General features: G+C 31.3%; 1 protein-coding gene across 1 annotated transcript in view; it reads left to right on the top strand.

Annotated features, from left to right (window-relative positions):
* LOC111029412 overlaps positions 1-22,268 on the top strand; it is a 34,075-nt gene extending 11,807 nt beyond the window's left edge. Inside the window, exons 2-6 of the mRNA XM_022308433.1 lie at positions 6,065-6,372; positions 6,975-7,131; positions 7,334-7,515; positions 14,746-15,000; positions 21,651-22,268. Of these exons, the coding sequence (XP_022164125.1) occupies positions 6,065-6,372; positions 6,975-7,131; positions 7,334-7,515; positions 14,746-15,000; positions 21,651-21,758 (1,010 nt within the window). The 3' untranslated portion in view covers positions 21,759-22,268. The remainder of the gene's footprint in view (positions 1-6,064; positions 6,373-6,974; positions 7,132-7,333; positions 7,516-14,745; positions 15,001-21,650) is intronic.
* The last annotated feature ends 2,509 nt before the right edge of the window (positions 22,269-24,777 follow it).

Here is a 24,777-nt window from a genome sequence, read left to right as displayed (position 1 = left end):
ATTGCACCAGACACCAGTACACATAATGTATTATGTATTATTGATTGGATAAAAATTTAACTTGAAATTAGTGTTTAAATATATTATATAATAAAGGTATTAGATTATGTTATTTTTGATTGAATTATTCGATATTAATATCATCGCTAAAGAAACGTTTATTTGTCAATTGATACAAAAATATATTATAATAAATTATAATAGGTAGACAGAAAAAAATTAAATGTAAACACATGTACCTATGCTGAACTCCTAATTAGTAATTAATAGTTCATAAATTATTTTAGCTAATATAGGCAATTTTATACGTTTAAGCTCAATATATAGGTACAAGCACATTTATTTATAATAGAATATTTAGTGTTCATAGGAAAAAAAAAGGTATCAATGCAGATGTAGCAGCATGTCTATCTTTGATTTTAGATCTAGAACGGATTTACGTATGAATTGATTTTACAATGTTGTAATATTAATATAATTAATATATAAATATTTAATTAATATTAATATTAATTTTATATTAATATTAATATTACATCATTGTAAAATCAATTCATACTTAAATCCGTTCTAGATCTAAAATCAAAGATAGACATGCCAGATCTGCATTGATACATTTTTTCCTCTATTATATAATATTAATATTAACAATATCTTAATTTACTTTTTATTTTTATATCTGAACTCTAAAGACACATTTTCTTGTAGGAATGTTATTTGATCATCAACTTCGATGGAGGTTTCTGTTAGCAAATTGGATCTAGTTGGTATTTATTTTTTAGGATGTTATAATTGAAAATTCTCAGCGATTTTTAAAATACCAGGAAAAGAGTAGGAGCTGAAATTTTAATATTATTCAAATAAATATTTGGTATCATATGGGTTACCAAAGAGTTACATCGCCTTCGTTCAGACCATCTTTGTTTTTTCTATAAATGTCGATAAAATTTTCATTTGTTGAAAAAAATTAAAAGATTTAATGAGAGGTTCTTCATAATAAATTGTTAATACTAGAATTTAAAAAAAAAATGAGTGTTGGTTCACAATTATTATTGATAAGCATTATTGTAGCTAAAATATTGACAAATAAGAAAATCAATTTTCAGTTTTTTCCAATTATTAGGAAAAGTAACCTTCTAAAAATAACTATTACTGTGTAGTAAACAATATTAAATACCCTAACAGTTAAATATTGATAGTAATAAATATTATACATATTTTATTATTATTAATAATTATTAATAATAAATGCAATATTTTCGGAAAAAATTTAATTTAGGTGCCTATCGGTCACAGTAATATTAATAGTAAAATAAATTGCTTTAATGGCAATATCCCAAAACATCTCATGAAATATACTTGGCATAAAGCCTAGTCTTCGCTAAGAATCGTTTTTCGTTTGCAGTGGTTTATCATTGAATTCAAATTTCAAATTGATCACATGCATTAGAGTGACTTATTGAATGAAACTACTCAATACGGTTGTACAACCGACAGGTTAACCACGTTCCCTTTTTTTTTCATTCTGTTTTAATACATACAATTATTGAGTTAACTATCAAAAAATATAAAAAGCACATTATCACTAATCAAATTATCTTCTATACATTCATTAGGCACTGTCAAAATATGTTAGATATCGTACTACATCGTATCAGTGTCTATGTAATATCATTCTATAGATCTTTATTCGTCAATCGTTATTTGGTTATATTGTGAATGATGTAGACATATAGTTTTTAATTATCTTACGGATATTTAATTACTGATAGTTTTATATGGCCACAACTTTATTTCACTTGTCATAATCCTATAAAAAACAATTTCTCCTAAAAAATAATAATACTGTGAAATACGTTTAAGACCATGCTTGTCCATGCATCAAGTGCACTCGTGCCGTCGCGCGTCGTTCCAATATTTTTTTCGAGTAAAACGATATTAAATATTTCAGGATTTAGATAGGCAACATAATATACATTCGTATTAACTATTGGTACCCCAAACGCCTTAACAATTTAAAACTATGTAAATGTAATAATATTGTTCAAATTCAATTATTTTTTAACTATCACAATTTTTGAGCAAATATATTACGTATTGATGATAACACTATGCGATTTCGTAGACATAATAAGATATCAAATACGAAAGACGTGATAAAAATATGAGCGGACTTACGTCCTATCATATACCTGGTGTATACCTTACACGCTTTACAGTATAACCTAATAAGTTATTAGTTTATTACTTATTATACAGATATGTGTAAATAACTACATTTATTTTATACAAATCTAGTGGTATACAATAATTTATTAATTTACCTAAAATGTAAGATTCATTTCATTATAGCATTCTTTAACTTTGGAATACTTCGGATGGATTCAATTTTTGACAACATTTCATTATCCAGATATGACGTTAAATAATACATTTAAGAATATTTAGTTTCTTGGAAACGCGATTGCATACGTCATTTTACTTTTCGAATAACAAAGAGATTTTTCAAATATGACAAGACTGCGTAGTAAATATGCTCCCACTTAGTTAAATTTATAATTATGTAATTTTCAAAATAATAATATTTTACATTTAAAAAAATCTAATCGTAATATGTTGTATGGGTGAAAATTAATAAAACTAATAAACGAAAAATGTTGCAGTATTGCAGTGAAATACTTAGAATATAATATGATGACCTATAATTATTGAAAATAAATAAGTTCATCAAAAATTTGTTAGTTTTATATTTATTATATATTATATTTTGATTGAAGATTGAATACGTTTTAAATCAGATAGATTATTTTTTATGATTACCTAACTTTTAGGATTCATCACTTTTTTTATCATGGTTTGAACTTAAATATCAATTAACTTTATTGTAAATAATTACTTACTCCATCGGTCGATATGAGAGAAGTGAACACTATAGGCTGTTGTACATTTTTTGGAAGGTTTCTAGACCGTTTGGCGTTTGTTCTATATAGGTACGTTTATTTCATTTTATTCGATATATAATAGAAAATTATCAGTAAAATTCATAAAATTTGAAAACATTGCACAATAATAAAATTAATTGAAAATACTGAATGGTTTTACGTATAGGTATGGCTGATAAACGTTAAATGATGTAAAAATAATACATAGAAGGCGCCAAAGGTCAATAGTTTAATTAAATAGTTTCACGTATAATTTCGATGTCTAGACAGGAATATATTCGATAACTGGTACCAATTTATTTCCATTTATTATCATTGTACGTACAATTAATTTTAAAATATCAGACGAGATGTCACGTAAAAATCCATTGACCCATGAACAATATTCATTATTCACGCGCAATATATAATACCTATGGATTTAAGCTGATAGCTATTATAATAACTTTAATTCATAGTTTTTATCTAATTAATCATCGATTAATCAACACCTAATCAAATTATTATGACCATAGGCGCAAGCAATAATTCTGTATTACGTGTGCCGCAAACATTTTTACCTACCGCCCTTACTAATGGCCCAAATATAATATTTGTAAACAACTTTTATTTGATTTATGATTAATATTAAACTGATTATTTTTCATACCTATAAATAACATCAATTAATTAGTATTTAATAACGATGTAATCTAATTTTTATACTCTTTCAGATTTGTGAATAGTAAATATTAAAATAAGGAGTGGGACATGGAAAGTAACGATTTCGACTAAATTCTGTATATCATTTTCTGGGGAACTGTTATTTTAAGTTTTTTTTTTTAAATGTAATAAATATTGTAATGTCCGCAGACTTTTGAAACTATATTCAGTCATACATATTGATGTGTATATAGATTATTTTCATAACACTCAAATGGCCTTTCAATAAATATCGAAAACCGTTTACAGCCTTACAGGTTAATTTTTAAGACAAGGCCCAAAACGTATTTAAAAATATAATTAACGACCACACATACAACACCATGTCTATCTCTGCTGCACATAATTTATCGGATCTTGAAGTTATTCGTTATATTTTATCATTTAAGCATCGAGTGGAATTTATTAAACGAAAAGCTCAAGAAAAAAAATGACTATATAAGTAGCCATATATGTTATATTAAATGAAATCTAAATTTATCGCTTTTACGTGCATCGTTTACGTGTGCCCGATACGATCTTATGGTTTCAATTATCATACTATAAATTTTATTTTTTCCACTAACAAACAGACTAACGATACACCTGTGACAGCTAGAAAACAATAAAATATACCGGGAGTGATCGATAATATCTTGTTCTCGTGAAAACATGACGCGTAAAATATAATAATAATATTGTAGTTGCCATATTATATCATCCAGAGTTTCGACGGTGGCCGGACACCACCAGTGGCGACAAGCGGTCAGAACACGCGTCGTTATATTGGCCACAAATCAGGTATATACCAATATTATGAGCGTAGGTATATATACATAGGTTACAGTGAGGAGGCGTCGTCATTTTTTTTTACAGTCATAATAAAACAAGCGGGCAGTGTTTATACGTATAATATTATAATTTTTAATATATTATCAATATACTTAAAGTGTGGTACTTATGTACCAACAATTTCGTTAACTGCAACCTAATATAGCAGCTCTCGACCGTGTGGCCTTTCAATACCATAAATTATAATAACAATAATGACTAATGAGCTATGAAACGATTTTCCATCACGGCAGAGCCCCTTTAATTTGGTTAGGACTATAATCGTCCTTTATACTCCGAGTTCTGACGTTGTTTCGTATTTTGTTATGCGATTTTTCACTTAAGTAGAATATAATATCGCCGGATAATGATCGTTTCATTGGTTGATGAATTTCTGCTGACCTATACGGCGCCGAACATAATCTATTAACATATCCTATATAGGTATCGGCGTAATAATACATATAATATATATATATATATATATATGAATGTATCAGTGGAGTATATAGGTTTTTGTCTTGGGAGGGGGGGATATGATTTTATCCAGTAGTTACCAACTCGAGGGAGGCTCTACCCCCCTCTTAAGTTTTCGTGAATTATAATAACTTATTAACATCACATGTATAATCTGTTGCCAAAATTATTATTATTACACTTGGTGTTTGTGTATGTGATATTATCGTCCTGTACACCATCAATACTCTACTCAAGTGTAACGTGATAAAAAAATGTACTACCTATATAACAAGGACCCTTCTGAAATCGTCTGCGTTTCAATAGAAATCTGAGATTAATCCAAGTGGTAAAAATCAGGTGTTGTGATGATTGACAAGTGACAATCATAATTTAGTATTTATATTAGAAAGTACTTACATTAGAAAGTAGAAAACTAGATTGTGAATTTCCGAAAACACAAATTGAGAAACGTATCTAGGTACAGATAATTTTTTTAATATAATATTTATAATTTCAACTTTGTGGTACTCAATTTAAATATTTTATTAAATTAAATACCTATTTGAATTGGATCAGCGGTCACAACAGATGGTAATCTTAATATTTAATCTTAATTGGCTATAATGTTGTTAAATATCTAACTATGTAAAATATTAATAAACTATTCACAAAAAAATTGTAAATTATGTATTAATATAAATACTATAAAAAAATAAATAATTGTATTCATCAGAGAAACGAAAACAAAAATATTTAGGAGACTTTCAAGCCAACGTCCAACCGGGTAACGCTAATAGGAAGGACTAACCCAAACTAGTTTTTGAATTTTAGATACATATAAGGAGCTGGGGCGTTTAGTTCACACACATAATAATATGGAGTATATAATATAGTCACTCACAGTTATTTTTCTCAATGTCACTGATCTACTCCACCTATCAGCCCCCAAACCGCAACTTGCACACTAAAAAGTCAAAACTACCGTCTATAGGTTTATTACGCACCCCAAGATATAGATGTGTGGAAAAAATGTAACGATTAGGACAATAATATGTATATTGTAGGGTTATGTGACTTACGTACTTCCAAGAATACAATTTGATGACGATCGTGTAACACGTGTTGATTTATATCTTTTCGATCCCGTTTAGCGTTGAGCGATAACACCACAGCGTGCATTCAAATGGTGCGCAGTCGCTGGTGCAACGAGCGTCCAATGACGTCATCGTGGGACTGCCAGGTCAAGTTCCTGCCAATGGTGGTGCCCACCCGAAGCGACCGTCTGCAGGCCGACAACTTGCTCGTGTGCGTGGATAGCAAGGACACGTTCTTGATGAACTGCCCGCGGATTCGAGATGACGGTGCAGAGCTATCCGACGAATGCAACCACCTGAAGACCAACAATAGGGGCTGCACCAGAGGCAACTACAAGTGTTCCTCGCAGAAACCGGTCAACCAGGTGAATAACACAGATATATATTAATCATAAGTAATAATGAGTAAAAATCTTTGTGTATTAAAATTATCTCCCCAACACTGCTTGAATTTAAAAACGGCCGAGTATAACCGAATTTAAAGAAAATTATCAAAAATATATCCTAAAAAATTGTAATATATATGTATTTTAAACTATTTTTCTACTTTTAACCATGTATTCATAGTGACAGCTATCACCCTTATCATTCTTACGTACGTCGTGGAATTTGCCCTTGTCTGTGTACTTAAACCATATATTAGTCGTAGGTAATTTAGGACATGTACATTGTACACTGTACACACATGGACGATTGAATAGTAATATAAAAACCACTAGTTTAGTATCTATGTCTCTGGATAAGTTTTCTTGCCACAAGAAAAGTCGTTTTAATTTTACCTGTTACTTGTAAGTTGCCTACACCAAAAGACGTGTTAGAGATATATTATATATAGAAACGACGAACCGAGCGATTATTAATTTTCTAGACACATAGGTATATTCGAAACAATTAATAATTAATAATGCAGTTATGAAATCGAACATCTTGTCAACACAATCAACATTACGTACTCTGTTTTTGTAAGGCTGTAATGTTGTTCGGCGGCTGGAGCCGAAACATGGCTGACTTTGTTACAATGAATGACTTGATGTCGTTAAAGGACCGACTCATTTCTTGGGGATTCGCCGAGAACAACATTCGTACGTTTTTCGCCAACGGCATAAACATGAGCATGGACGACGGTGAGTAACTATTTTATCGTATAATATATAAAACGTTTTCGATCCTTCTCGTGAAATGATCATTACATTACTTACGCATTATAATCATCATAATACCATTAAACCTATCGTTAAATCATTTTCTACACTTCGTACATATTATTATAATTGCCTGGGTATTGGTTTTGTACTTATAACACTTTCGTCGTCCTATCTGTTGCAGATGGCACCGTCAGCTCGACAACCGTTAACAACGTCGAACCGGCTGACAAGCTAAACATACGCAGATACATCAAAGGTGTCTGTAGCGCTGCGCGATGTGCCGACACGTTCTTCCTATATCTGTCCAGTCCGGCCAGGAGAGACGGAAACGCGATACTGTGGGACGCCAACGGCAACGGAATCGTAAGTCACTCGCCACAAATGCATACATGTTAACATTACATAATATGTAGAAATATAATGGTTTGCATCACTCGTCTCTATGACGGGAGTTACCCGTTTCCGCCAAAAGTGTACCTTTACCTTTTCCCCCAATTCACTTTTCCGCCAAATCATAAATTGTTCGATTCCCTTTTCCACCAAAACCCTGCCTTTCCCTTTTCCCCCAATTCTCTTTTCCGCTAATTCAAAAAAGTTAGTCTAGTATAATTTAAATATTTTTAATATATTATAAATTATAATTTTATTTTTATTTTATATACATTAAAAAGTTTGTACTATAATGATATATATTTCTATAACGTACCGTAATTTGAACCAAATGATAAATTTATCACTGATTATCGGGATTATTTCGTTTTTATTTTGTTGTACCAGTTATATTGTTACAGTTGACAGTTGTATGATACGTACGAAACCAACCGTTATTGTACCTATAATAGTACGCAGCCTAGTCGCTTTCTAACCGTTCGCATTCTCGATAAACTATAACTTACTATTGAATTTATTACTTCTTTTGAACCGAAATATTGTTGACTGACATATTGTATATTTTATATATAATATTCAAACATTATTCAAATTCTAGACTTACGTTTTTGATTTGGCGGAAAAGAGAATTGGGGGAAAAGGGAAAGGCAGAGTTTTGGCGGAAAAGGGAATCGAACAATTTATGATTTGGCGGAAAAGTGAATTGGGGGAAAAGGGAAAGGTACACTTTTGGCGGAAACCGGCCATGCCCCTCTATGACGAGTACACAAAAATCACATTTAAAGGGTCCGGGGTAATCCGGTGTCGATTTTCAACAATTCTATTTACAATTTTAGTTGCCACCTTAATTTTAATAATTCCCCACTAATAAACTGCCTAATACCTATTTAGTACTGTGCATTATATTAACAAAAATGAAAACTTGTAGAATTGTAAACTTTTGATAGTGAGTTTTTTATCTGAAATAAGAAAAAACTTTGTGCAACACTCATCGTTGAACTCCGAATTCAAATAATGGAATAAAATAATTTGTAAAAAGATGCTTTTTTAAAAATGCATATAAAAAATTTTCAAATTAAAATTTTCAAAACTGAGCTCAACTTGGGCTGTAGAATATTTCCCTCTGTTAATAAAAAATAAAAAACGAAATTGGTTGATTCTTCGTGACACGATCATTATTTCCGTAGATTGTATTGTTACACAAAGAAAATGGCATTAGCACCTTGTGCTTTAATAGTATAGAATCTATAGATACTACGTACTATACATACTATAGATAATATGAGACTTATATTGAGTCCACTTTGATTGTTTAATATAAAAAAGGATAAAAATAGATTGAAAAAAGCTAGCGACGATACGACGATGTAACAGACCAATTACTACATTGTATATCCACCGAATATGTTCATCAAAGAAGAAATACTCCTGTATTTAATAGTATTAATTTATTATAGGTATTAGGCGTGTTTACGGGTCGGTTCACTCTAGCAATGGCCAATGGCCAGAACTGCGAATTAGCAATTAACTCGAATAAAACATTAAGCATTGTTTATGGTTGGGTGGGACTGATTTCATTAGAGATTTCCACGGAAAAATACTCTCGGACATTGGGACTTAGCCAGATATGCGAAATAATTCTAGACACGCCTATATGAACCTCGCATACTTTGAAGCTATTGACATTGTGGCGGTGCCGACTGCCGGATACAGAGTTATTTATTATTACCTGTGGCATGTATTAGACTTATTGTTGTATGTGTTATCTAAGGGGGTATATTATACAATTTGAAAAGGTTTCATGCAAATATTTTAAGAATTCAGCATTATTATGTACAATTTAGGTACATACCATAATTTATTAGGTATATAGGTCAAGTTTAAAATAAATTATACATGGTATAAAGTTATGTATAAAGTAAACACCTAGAGCCGTATACAGAGTGGTTCACCAAGCACGTACACTTATCACCCCTATTTTTCTTCAATTGTGCAGCAGCTTGAAATACTATTTTTGGAATTTTCGAATGTACTCAAAGATCATAGTTTTAATTTTTTTTACTGTTTTTACTACTTACTTAAGAAGACTATTCGGATTTTCGAATGTGAAACTTTATTGGATATTTTTTTGAAAAAGTTGGTATTTGTATACTAGAAATAATAGGCTCATGATAATAGGTTTGGAAGGTATGGCGACTCTAATGATAAGGACAATTTAAGCAATTAATATAATCTATCAGCATTTATAGTTTTCAAAAATGGTCCCAAGTATAATAAATACATCCAACATTACATATATTTTTATCTTTTTGTGAGCCCATTTTTAATGATGTATCCTTAGTATAGGAATAAGCGCATTTGAGAAACTACCCATTCGAATTTCGTATTAGGCGAGCAACATTTTTTCAAAAATTATTCACTAAACAATTTACAGTATAGTAAAGAGAAAAGGGTATTCTCATTTGAAAAACAGACTTTGTATTGGCACAGGCTACTCCATAAATAGGTAGTACAAAAATCTCAAGACTTTGATAATATGGCTTTTAAGTATATTTAAAAAGTTCAAAAAGCCAGAATTTGAATCAATTAATTATTTTGAAGTAAAAATGGAGGTGAATATGCTTGGTGTATCACCCTGTATAATATAGTAAACATTACCAATATTTATGTACACCTAATTGAATAGTGAAAAACCGGTAGCTAATTCAACATATATATGGGCAAGTCGCAAGTACACATATTATTGTATGTGTACGTATTATAAGCATACAGATGATTAACATGTGGTTCGTACACGGAATTAGTACATCGGTAGCGTGAATCTGTGAAAGAGTGAATGAACAATAAAACAACAAAAAATGAATAGGAAATGAATAATTGTATGAAATAACAACTAAGATCGGACGGATAAAACCTTGGGGTGATTACAATAGTACAATACACTACCGTTTACAAGTACATGGGTAATTATTCTTCTAGTACCTGTAAGATTATACCTAAACGTATGCCGATAGCTGTGCCGACTGCCGACGACGTTTTATTTCAGCGATAAATTAGTACTCGGTGTCTTGGTTTGTACTTGTAGGTACAGCGGGTACCGATTAGCGGAATCGGTTTTCGTATCTAATCATAATATGCAATAAGCATAATTGCTTGTATACCTACACAATAACTCTGTAAATACGAAGTTTGAATTAAATTCCTTTTGGTTTTCGTTGATGAAATAAAGTCGCGAAGTATAGCGTGCAATCATAATGTTGTAGTGACTGTTGTTGTTGTCGTCGAAATAAAAAAAGTAAAACCTCTGCTTGTAGTATCAACCGTTCAGTCGTGGCCAAAGACAAAACCGATTTGTGGTAACTCACGTATCCAATAGAGTACTCCGGATTATGCCATCGTAACAGTAGGTACCTACGTTTCATTCGGTCAAACTCACAAACACAAACTATTTAGGCGGTAACGTAAAATTATGTATTTCTACGAATAATGTTCGGATCAAAAAAAAAAAAAAAAGTCGTTTAACTAGTAAAACTTCTTATAACGATGCGGTCTCGTGTGGGCCGATCCCACCTAATATTATACACTATAGTATATACTAATACCCAGCTATAGGATAACTATATGTCAAGTGGTTTCGATGACATAAATCGTGGCGACACGAATTTTATACACCGCCAGATTGGGTGGTATTGTGAAACGGCCAAGCCGATCGAATAATACACAATGGTAATAATTTATTATGCACGTAGTAATACGGATTTTTGAACGAATTTAAAAGTCATTACCCACGCAGTTTATTGTGGGCACTAGGCAGGTATGTTACATTAAAACGATAGATTGTTATTTTAGGGAAGTATTATGGGGAAAGCATATACTATTATAGGAACTTACTTCGCCGAAAAACTATACGTACCTAAACCAGTAAACAAATAAATATTACAATTCACAGTCGTTATAAATAGTCTGATTAATTATTATTGTGGTACTCTAAAATGATAAAATAATAATTACATGTATCATGTATACTACATACTATACAGAGGTTATCAAACTTTTTTTTTACATCGAGTGTACCTATAACGTGCAGTCGCATAGATAAATCTACCACTAATGACAAACAATGCAACTAGGTATGCAAAATGATAAGTAAGATAGAAAAACATAACAATCTTTTTCACATATCTGATATAAATTAATCAAAAAATGTTTATTCATCGTTTCGTTGTTAGACGGCAGCCGGTTAATTAGTAATTAGTGAGCATATATTTCATCAGCGTTTATAAATAAATAAACAAATTATTTAATTCTTGTATCAACAGACAACAAGTGATCAACGTACCACCAATAGTATGCATTACACGATTAGGTTTCTAATCTATACCTATGTAATGTATTATAGTGGTGACATTGTATTTCTGTTAAGGTTAAAAATTAACTTGATCAGTAAAATATTTAAATTAAGTAATAACTATTACGTCAGCCAATAATGAATATTTTGGTAAATTATTGTAATTAGTTGCGATTTTACTTTTTTATTCATACTAGTGCAATGTTAAAGAAACTACGGTTTTAAATTATAGGTCAAACACAAATAGTATCGAGATTAAAAATAAGTAAAAACTAAGCTGAGCCATAAATGAAACTATGAAGTGTTATATTGAATAAATCATAGCAGAAGTTAAAAAAACAAATATCTAATCGAAATAGTCAATAGGCTATTAAAGTCATTAATTAAAATTCATTAAAAATATAAACGAAGTTTAGAATAAATTGATAGAAAACAAAAAATAAATCAATTCATTTGTATTTCATACATTTTTAACTTATTCATTCCAAGGTCTGAAAAGAGCGTTCGGCTGAATACTATTATAGATATTATTTTTGGGCATAAATTATAAAATTATAAGACATAAAACGTGGAACATAAACAGAATTTTATGTTAATTTTGACATAAAATGTAGCTTAGAATGATAAAGTTGTATGACTTGTAATATATTTTATATGGATTATAATAATAATCAATGTTCTTATGGGACATATACCTTATAAATAAATACGATTCTCAAAGGACTTTTGGAGCAATTATATTCTTATCACGGCAGCATAAAAATTGATTTGAAATTTAAAATAAATTATAATATATTTGATTCTACGCAACTATTTTATAGTCGTGTCGTTCGATGTCGTGTGGATATACAGCACATTACTTTTACTACTATACACATTTGTATACATTAAATGCGTAAATATTAAATTATAAAATACTATATCGATATCAAGTAACAATTATTTTATTATTTATTATCTACTAACCCCGAAAAAGTATAGATAAAGATCTGTATCCTATATAACGAGTACATTAAAATATTTTCATGGAAGTCTTCAGCTTGTTTTAATAATATGTGTTTCAACTGTTCCAAGTATGTGGAATCTTCTTTCCCACTGTTTCCACAGCACATTCCGTTTTGTTTCCATAGAAACCAGGTTTTAATCGGCAAAATAAGATGCTCGTTTCGACCATTCACGTCGTGTGGTTGTGCATAAATACTTAAATTAACTATAAGTATGTGAACCTATAAAGCGCCACCACTTTTACAACATATATGTTTAATAATTGGATAATTTATCATTTAAAACACATATTAATTATACTCGATTACAACTCAGAACTCTACGATATTATTAGGTGCATTTTAATTTTCCGCTGATTCAATTTTTCATCAAATCATAAATTGGCTGATTCCCTTTTCCGCACATATGATAATACTTTTGGGATAGCGTTTGAAATTAATAATTAGGCAAATTAATAGATTAAAGAATACATAAACTATTGAATTAAATGTACTAATTTTTAATGTTTTTATTTGTGATAGCCATTTTTGTTTTAAAAAATTGATTATTGAATACGGAGTTCCAAAAAGGACCTTTTTACTCAAGGCGACGAACCACATCGTACTATTCGTACCACCTATAATATTCATTAAATAGGAATCAATCTATAATTACTAATTTAAAATATACCGGTTGGCGAAAACATGTGTATGATTTTAGATTCTATAAGAGGAGCAATAAATGTATTGACTCTCCAAAGTTTATTTTTTTATCCCTTGTAATGGTTTCATATATAAGTATTTTCTAAGCACTAGCAGGTGTCAGGTTGAACAAACTTTTGTCGAAAAAATCGCATGCGGCTTATAGAAGTTAATATCACGATTATAGTATTATCCAATATTTGAAATATTATGCCATTTTCTATGGTTCTAAATTTATAAATCCTTTCTGAGTCGAAACAGAATGAAAAAATCGATTTTTATAAAAAACTGGTGTTTCATAATGATTTCAGTTTTCCCACTGTCTTTTGTTAGGTTTTTAGAAGTACGTTTTCTGCTCCAATACACGATGGTACAAAAAAAACACACTCAAGTCGAATCGTAAACCTAATACATTCCTCGCATCTTGTCGCTCAGAATCTAAAATTCAATTAAAACCAATCAAACGTATGTTTTCTTTACTAGCTAACAACACAGATAATATTATACGTTTGCTTTTAATGCTTTTTTCCCCATAAACCGTAGAAATCAATATTTTTTATAATTATGTTATTGATGTATAATGCATTTATTAGCATATTTTATTATTATTTAATTAGAAATATTCAAATATGCAATTAAATTACCCTAAAAATTTTTTTTAACTAAATCAAAACTTGTGACGCATTACGTATATATATTTCTTTAATTTATTTGAACTGATTAATTTGTAATGAAATTTCCTAATTACCATAAAAAAGTCTCAACCGGATAGTTTTTTCCTCAAAATATGATATTATTTATAAAATACATTGCGCTTATATTATATTATATTATTTAATAATAACACATTTATTCAAATTCTGATTATCAAAATTTTCAACTACAGCTAAAGACCATATTTTTAAATACTTTGAATTTGCATACCAAATACCAAATCAAAATTCGAAGGAGTAGTTTCCGAGTTATAATATACTAATAGACAAAATATATACTAAACAGGATAGTAGATATAATGTTATGTAATAGGAAGGCACCCAACCTAACCTAACTTCCTATTGATTTGTGTAACTACTAACTACTAACTGAAGGGCTTTGCATATTGTGCGTGCAGTATTGTGCATAATATAAGTATTTTGCACCTGTTATAATATCATATTCTTGATTCCACAGGTGGAAAGCGACGAGATCTATACGTCCAAGGAGTTCCTGCACGACATATCACACTGTTCCGCTCGCCGGGTGGTCGTGTTCGTCGACCAGAGCTACAGTGGCATGTTGGCGCTGCACGCCCAGTTCCAGCGTCGTCGCGTCGAAAATGTCATGATCATACCGACCACTAGCATGGACGACTGGACGCCCAGGCACACTTTTAACGCGTACATGAGGGAGTCCAGCCGGACAGCCTGTCTATCCGAGTATATCAAGGTCTGTACCAAATTAAAATATCGCTTACTCGGGACACAATTGTATACTTATTACTATGGTTAGAAAACCAAAATCATTTATTTATTATTATTAGGGATCGATTATTATAGGGGCGGTTTCCTATATGTATATAGATATCTCAGATTTTATTGGTTCAATTGAAAAATATTTTGTTAATTAACCAATAGTCACAAAAAAAAAAAAAATACCAAGTGCTACTAAAAAATTAATAAAGTTGAGAGGAAAATTAGTTATTAATTAAAATAAACGTGCGAATTGTGTACCCTATACACACTCTTATAGTACTCACTGTAAAATTTTTCATTCATCTTCCGATTGATTCCACTGTAAAATGATCACTAAAAAATTATAAATTAATTGTTTTATATCATAGTAGAAGATACATTGAATCAGTTTTAAATGATAAGCGATAAGCGTGATGCCTCGACTAAGGGAAATAGGGATTTATTTGTATAAACATAGATAGATAAAGATGGATTGTAGAATTTTACTTCTCGGAACAATTCATATCCACACGCTGAACAAACACATAGTTAGACTGACAAAAAGTTATGGTTGCATGTCACTATGGAAAGCCAATAGTTGCCGTGCTGTAAAATATACAATTTGTACGTAAACAATTTATTTTTGCCGATTTCAACCCTTTAAAATCAAAATTTTGGAAAATCCTTGCGGAACTTGACGTTATAATATTAATCCATCCTCAAAATTTCAATTGGATAACTCAAATAGATTCGGTTTATTGATTCGGATTGATTATTGCTAAAGTAACTTTCCTTTATACATAGAGATTATGTTCTACATGACAACATAAATACACAGACAAAACGAAATTTGATAGCGCGCTGTGGTCGACCGCCGTCACGATGAAAGGTTATTATTCTAATGCACATATATTATAATCGGTGTACAAGGTACGTGGAAAAAAAATATGTAATTAAATATTTAATCAAAGACCTAAACGGTGGATCCGGATCACGTTAATAACGCTGCACGTACCACGGTTTCTCTTCTACAGCACATACTTGAAGGCATATCCAAATAGGTAGTCGTCCATGTATATATCTATCTACAGGGTGATTTTTTTGAGGCAGGACATTGGTTCCTTATTTCGCAAACTATTAAATTTTTTTAAATTAATTCTTTACTACGTCTAAAACTATGTAACAAAACAACGTTTTTAAAATACATGTTGTGCCTATTATTTTTTTATCGTTATCACTTTTGATGTTTTAATTTTTTTTAATGACAACAAACAGAATATTTTCCTAAGATTTTCATTAAATAAAAATCGAATGTTAAACAAATAGTTAAATAAGAGTGTTGAGGATTGGACCAACGTTTTGAGGAGTACCCTACCCCTGTGCCACTCCCCAGCACGCTTCGAGCATACCTCAACTTTTAACATGTAGAGGTGTTAAAAATATATAATCTATATACTCTTTCGAAAATCAATTTGTAAAAATCGAAATAGTCAGATAAATACTTAGATTCAGACTAGGAAATTAACAATATCATAGTGGGTTGTGATTCAAAAAACGTAAAAACTTTGAAAAATAAAACCTGTTAGACAAATCGGTTAAAAATAAGTTTTACTCTGGAAAACGTTGGTTTGCAATGACTTCAAATCATACACAGCAAAACAAATTCAAAATACGATTGTATTAGTTTTCGAATTAATGAGTGCCGCTCGTCGAAAGAATCACCCGATGTATGTATTATACAATTTATATTATATTTTATTATATTCATACAAAGCGCATATAGTATAGTTGGGCATAGTACTCTCACGACAACATTTTTCGCATCACCGCGTACAATGGACGTAGAATATATTTTAATCGCACACGCAACCATACAATTATTACACGACGCCGGTGGGACAAAATTCGCATTTGTCGGCACGCACTATGAGCTGCAGTTACCGAGATCAGATAGATCCCGAATCCTATATAGGTATGTGCTTAAAAACAGAATCATATTTTTTATTCATCGTCGTTTTGAGCGCACAGGACCCGGCTATATATATTATATATATATATATATACAATAATATTATATTATACACTTTCAATAATTAAACAAAGGAACAAAATATATAGCGTATATATGTATAATAAATTAGCACACCGAAAACGTGTTTTCTGCAGCAATGTTTCGCGATAGATAAATCGTAATTCGCATTATTGCGCGCTATTCTCGTTGACGTTTTTATCGTTTTATATTGGGGTTATTTTTTGCGCCATATAACTCAATGCTAATCGTGTTTTTTTTTTTTTGTCTCCGGTTATATTTCTAATTATATTGTTGCTTTGTTCTTTACTCCTTTTCACAATGCGCATAATATGTTTCGACCATATGTCGCGCCTACACGGGTATTGAATTCGTATATATTTAGATGGCATATTATCATATTATTATTATACATCGCGCGGTGCACGTGATGTACAAGATACAGAGCGATCAACTAGACGCGCAACCGTATGTCAACGAACCACTGCTGTGATCGGTCATAGGATTTTCGTCTTGTTCGTTTCGTAGGATAACGCCATCATCGCCGTTGCCCGTATATAGAAGAGAGGATATGGTCGGCGAACTACATAATTTTGTTTTTCTCTCTTTCTCTATCTGCACAACATGGCATTTTGACGTTCAGCAGAGCCAACCCTAGTATTGTGTCGTTGGCTTTAGTATAACGGGGAAACTTAGAGTTAAGAACATTATCTGTGGCGACATTTTTCACGATGTTTGAATTTCACACTCGAATTTCGAGAGTATAAAATGTTACGGTTTGAAAATACAAAAATTCAAAAAATTTAAATATCGTAGAAAACCCAACGTAAGAACGCAGATGACGTTCTTAACTTCAAGTTCAGTAGCAAGTGCGCTCTAAAGTGAGAACAGTAATAAATAGTAGGTAATCTACAAAAAAGTTGATGGCTATGTGTGTGTGATGGGTCGGAGAGTAAAATCAAACGGTGCTCAGACATCGTTTTAAACAGTATAATATTATTGTTATCCATCGCGACCTTAATATTTGCATTCCGTTGTAGGTATGTAAATGACATCCATTTTTACCTTTTACTTACATAATATAATATCATAATCTTGTAATTTGAACTGCACTACTGCGCAACAAATATAATAATATGCGAATCGAAAATACTTGTGAGATAAGACATTGTAAATAGTGAAAAGGATATAAAATTATTATAAAAAACATTAAATACCTAAACGTCTCGTGAATTACAATCGAATTTATTTTCATCATCCTATTCATATCATATTATCATGTTATATAGTTATGTTATTCGTATAACAGTTGTCGTTGGAAATTTCAAGATATCACACATCAATATAGAGATAATAGTGAAAGATATAAAATGATTTTACATTTCCACTGCTAAATAATATAATATAGTATTACAATGTTGCAAAACGTCTGTGAAACACATCTAGGCATGTAATTAATGTATAAACACATCGTTTGTCAATCGGACAGAATGCGTCACTGCGATAGTACAATGTGGTCATTGTGCTTAAAATCATTTAGATATTGTATCGGTGTAAAATTAAAATTGAAGTTGAAAAATAGAATAATAATTTTTGTACCTACCTAATCAATATAGTTAACGCTGAGCGGTCCAATTACGCCGCATGTCGACAAAACAATATCCATTTCTATTATTGCTTATCTCGAGATTCCAAAATATATGCAGACTTAATGCATATATTATATAGGAATAGGTATTTGTTGTAATTTATACAATATGAATGCCGTCCTGCAAATTTACCCGTGAGCATGATTCTATTCGTATAAAAGGAGCATAAAAAACAAAACGCCTTATCTGTCAATCGATCATAATTAAACGTTCCTACAATTATACGTGGTAACTGGTAAGTGGTGGGTATAGTACCTATACTTATTGTATATTTAGGCATATATGCGTGTTCGAGGGTGTGGTGGATTCGGCGTCGGACTGAAATTTTTTTAGTTTTTCTTATCATAATACATACCCATAGGCCTTCATAATTGGATGATATTATATAACACTCAACACACCGGCATAATATTATAGGTAGTATAATGGGAAGAATGGTGCGTACGTCGGACTCAATCTTTAATTGCTAGTTAAAATCCAATTATTTATATAATACAATAATGTGGTATTATACCGCAAAAGCCTTGCTATTACCTATTATATAAAAGTACATAATTATCGAGGGCCACACAATCAAACGTTTTAATGGGCCATTGATAATATTAATCGGTATTAATAAATTATGAATTATTTATAATCAATTTAGTAACTGAAATTACAATATTCTTAGGAGAAGTCGTCTGAAAGATTCCTGCAGAAAAAGTATATAAGAACCGGCTTATAGTTATTTCATTTTTTTTTTTTTTTTTAAATAGAAAAAAAAAATTCTCAATCCTCAATTTTTGCGATTTACCGAATACGCACTGCGCGTTATACTAATAATGCGTCGGTAATTCGGTATTGAATGGTGACAAAATGATCACCATGTACGGATGTACGCCTCGTGTACAGTTCTCTATTATAATATATGCTGACGCCAAGTGGATTTCTAGTTAGAAATTTCATCTGGTATCCATACGTCTCTATTGGCCGCGGACTGACTGAAAAAGTTCCGGAATTTCACGTTTTCAATGACAAACGACTCCGACCTTAGACAAAACATATTACACACGCGCGCGCTATATCGCAGAAGTTGTAGTATATTTTTATTATATTTTATTATACTGTATTAATTAGTGCACAAGGCATTTCTATAGTCATCTCCTCGCTGTTTATACACAATTTGATTTACGCACGTCGCGTTTTGTGTTTCGTGCGTAATAGAAACATTTGCGGCGGTGATGAAACCGATTTTTTTTCGATACACGCAAATATACATATTAAGTCATTTGCATATTGTATTTTAATCGATTCGCAATTTGAGAGAGAGATTCCCCGTGGAATTGCGCAATTAAAAAGAAACCGTTTCGACGTTGCGGATTCCATTGAAATTCGCGTTCACCATTATTATACACGGAGACGCCGATTAGATATTTATACGACCCGTTTTATCCTACACAATAATATTATACCTACACTACAATTTATTACAATAGTTGTCTTCGTGATGTTTATTGTCGTTTACTTTTATGCGCGTACTGCAATGTCAACGTATTATTATTATTATATATCGTGCACACACGAACACGTTATAACGTTGCACTATGTGAATGGGTATAATTTAATTTTACTATCGGGATTTCAAATTTTTTGGCGAGATCTGGTGTTGTTTTATTCATGGAGTGTGCATTTTTTCGTATGGGTGAAAAAAAAAAGTCGTCTTTAGAACGAGGACAATAAAAGAAATATTTGGTTCGACATTTTCTTTGTGTGCCCCGGTGCCCACTGCATGTCTGTATATAATATGTAGTGTGTACGAGTTGCGAACGTTTAAGGAATAAGTCGTTCTTTCCTTGTAATATAATATAGATGAACTGCACCGGACGCCGACCACTGTGCAGCGTAATGTTTAGTCGATGCCCCGGGATTATTTATCAAAAAAAAAAAAAAATTCGCAAAATGAAAAAAATAAACACCGCGTACAACAACAACATATAAAAAAATACCCGTTCAACCGAAATTTTTGCCGACCCGTAATGCGGTGGCCTTGAACAAGGTACGCGTGCATATAATATAACATAAATTATCATAATGTTTGTATGTTATTTCTCGTCGTATACTATGTAGCCACTCTTCGGTGTAACCGTGTCCGGCCTTTAGTGTAGAAGTTGGTAAGCAGCTGTCCTTAAGTCTTATATTAAGTCAGGATATGGTTCAATGTGGTCATCGTGGGGTTTTATGTTTTTGAGCCATTGTAGTACCCCTCCCCCCCCCCTCTGCCACCACAACTGAATAATTGGCTCGAAATTCCAAGAATCGTGTAAATCGCTATAGCTTATATATATAGTTTGTGCCAAGTGAAGATAGTCACCGGAAAAAAACTATCTTTCAATTCTATACGTCGAAATGTCGAAATATAGCCTCGTGTAACCATCGTGCGCAAAAAACGCGCTACATTCGGCTCTAGATTATTCTATAGAAGAACCTCCTCAATATCCTGCGATGCTTGTGCGACAATCGTGAGCATGCGCTCGGGGGAGATTTTTTTCATCCAAGATTTTCCGCCCCTCTAAATCTTCGGTTAGGCTTAAAAAAAATAGGAGGGGAGTTGGGCTATTGGAGCCCCAGCTACGGTCTTGCCTCCTGTCTGACAGAGGACCTGCAGTGCACGCTGATTACTGCACGGAGACAATTTGATACTAATGAGTTGTAGAAATCATATAAGGGTCAAGATATATTATAGGTAGTAAACAGCCATAATATACTCATTGTATATCGTTATGATTTATGATATTATATTATTATTATTATTATTATTATTACTATCACTATTATTAGGTACTATTTGTATTTGTACTTTAAATTTTTAAATTTTGTAGTTATATACTTATATACATATTCAATGTCTACCGTGCAAAGAATATTATGCATTACCTACTCGTCCTCTAGTCTTTATAGTATACTCACGACCTTTTACTTTTGTTTCAGCCTTTCCAAGAATCCCAAATGATGCCACCGGTGTACACAGGCGTTTTCATGGAGCAAGAGATGAGGAACATCTCAATATCGGGCATTAGGCCATGCTTACCACGATAATAATATAATAATAATAATAACATGGCGGATATATAAGTAATATCCAAGACGTCGCCGACAGCCATTTTCTATCCAACAGTCGTCAGCGGCAACATAATATTAATATCATTCCTCTCATTAACTTTATATAACATTAATTATTTTTTGCATTTATCGTTGGTATACGATTTTTATTATTGGTAGGTACGCACGAAGTGTTCACTTCAACGATGTTGTTTAATTTTATTTTTTTTTTATTATTTTTATTATATTTTTTTTTTAAATTAATATTATTAATTTGTTTATGCTTTTAAACAAAAAGTATTAATATAACTACTTAGCTGCAGTATGCTCACACCACTACGATGTATAATAATTTGATATTATATAAAATATGAATGTATTTCGTACAAACTACATCGCGAATATAAACGGAGAAAAACATGTTGCGACTTTCATCTATCCTAGATGTAAAAATTCAAATTTTATGTTTATAATTTAATTATACATCTCAAGCTTTTCATTTTTTAATTAGTGTGTGCTTTTTCACCCATATTAAAAATCACCGTTATTATTAATATTCAAATCAAAATAGTGCCGTCGTCGGTATAGGTAGGTGTGTACCTTTATAAAGATACGATCAATTATTAGTAAAAATTAAATCACTTGTGTCCGTTGCATACCTAATAATATTATGAGTAGACCCGTAGTTATTGAAAATATAAAAACAACTCCTGAGACAAATCAAACGAGTGTCCTGTAAATATTGCACTGCTTCCATATGGTAATACTTGTACTAATTATTTGTGATAACCGGTAAACCAATTACCAGATGCAGTGGCGTAATTTGGTCATGTTTGGGGGAGGAGGGGATGAAATGTTTTAACAGCATTATCTGTACATGGAGCTCCTCCATTTATTTGTATTTTGGTGATTCTTTTTACAGCAAACACAAGATCAAATACCAAAGCCATAGTCTAAATAAATCAACCTATAAAATATATACATTCATCATATTATTTATTAGTTGTTGAAAATAATACTGACTTCTACCTGTACAAATAGTTTGTGGAACTCTTTTTCTGCATTAGCTCTAATGTTTAACAGTATCATTAGAAAGTTCAACAACTTCTTTCAAATCAATTCTTATTTTTTGTAATTGCTTACACAAAGATAAGCCATACGAAAACAACAACTATTATAGTAACATAAATATACTTGAATAGGACGTTAATCCTTGATCTAGATAAAATAATCTGATAATTGTCGAGCGTCGTCGATCCACGATTAAATAATGTTTTACCGCTCGGTGGTTTATTTTTGTACCACTACACAATGCATAAACAAACACAAAACATACACAAAACACATTGCAATAGTGATACCAATACACCTGCGTGGCTGCGTTTATAACGAACTACGAAGTATTTATGTGCAACTAGCATAAAGAATTTGCGTTTTTTTGTATTATTTCAAATTTATCTTATTTATTTATAAAGTTTAAAATATAGACTATTTATAATAATATTATTTCGCCGAGGCATTTGATATCAATAAAAAATATATATATTATTAGATAAAGAAGTACATAGGAAAATGTAGTTAACCAGTCTTAAAAAAAAGGTCGCACCCAAATCCCCCCCGTAATTACGCCACTGACCAGATACCATATACTATTATTACATACATGCAGTCAGCAGCAGAACACTAGGTAAGTGTCTCGCATATTTTTATGATTTATCAAATAAGCTCGTCCGTCCGTCTCCGCGGTCCGAATCTTTCGGGGTCCGGGGTCTTCGTATTTTTATTACTGAAATAATAATACAATAATATATCATCGTTAGGTATTATTAATATTTATTGACGGCGGATCAGTTCCTTGACCATCACATATTTTATTTCGTCTTGGACACGATATAATTACTGTTGTTTTCCTCAACGTGTCTCATCTGCCTCGTTGTAATATTTATATACCAACACGGTCCGCGGCCGCAGTAAAACAATATTACTTATGGCGATAGAATTAATAATGTAATAATAATATTTTATGCAACACTTCATAATAATATATACAATGTAAATAACCAACCATGCTCATCCTTGTTGCTAATTATTCTTGTTTTTAAGTATATCTATAAAAGGTACTTAAGGGTTATAATATTTTTAATTAATTACATAGATTTTTCATTCCATTTAAGAAGTGTTCCGTGGCTGTACTAACTTCTTTATTTCAAATACCTTTTTTACTGTAAATTGTTGAATGTTTATGTCTTCTAAATCAAAATTCGAACTAGTAGTTTCACTGTTTCAAAGTTACTAAAATGTATAGACTAAGAATAATAACTAATAAGTAACCTCTATAGACTTAAAATTAAATCTAGTGTTTATTATTCTTGCAAAATGTTTACATATTATTATAAAATACTGATAGATTAATATTAATTAATATTATTCTCGAATCATTTTAGTCCCCGCCGCATCTTTCAAATGCATTTTCATGGACCTAGATATTATTATTATCCTTAATTATTCACAAAGTTCACTGGTTAATAATTTATAGGGAAAAATAATGATTAAAAAAAAAAAGAAGAAGGTAGTGTCGCTGCCACATTTGACTGCTTAAATGACATAAAAATTCAACTAATGTAAAATATGGTCCTTGAGACATAGGTATATACCATCAAAAATCAGAATTTGAATACGAATAAATGTTTGTGAGCAGTTTTGATGAATCATCCTATTATATTACCTTTGATGTGTGTGTGTGTGTGTGTGTGTGTGTGTGTGTGTGTGTGTGTGTGTGTGTGTGTGTGTGTGTGTGTGTGTATTTTATACGACGCCACAGTATTATGTTTGTATAGGTAATAGTTGTATTGATTGCAGTTGTGTTTCTTGTATTGATTAATATAATGACTGTTGTACACTCGTCGCTTATATTTAGCTACTGCTCTGCTAACATGAAGTGCCCGCCTTAAGAGCGACGAAACAACAATAATAATTGATAAAATATATTTTATTATTGACCGCTGCAAACGACCTT

The sequence above is a fragment of the Myzus persicae genome, unplaced genomic scaffold (genome assembly GCF_001856785.1).
Source record: "Myzus persicae strain clone G006 unplaced genomic scaffold, MPER_G0061.0, whole genome shotgun sequence".
Classification (NCBI taxonomy): Eukaryota; Metazoa; Arthropoda; class Insecta; order Hemiptera; family Aphididae; genus Myzus; species Myzus persicae.
Note: the sequence above shows the minus strand (reverse complement) of the source record. Positions and strands in the feature narration are given on the sequence as shown.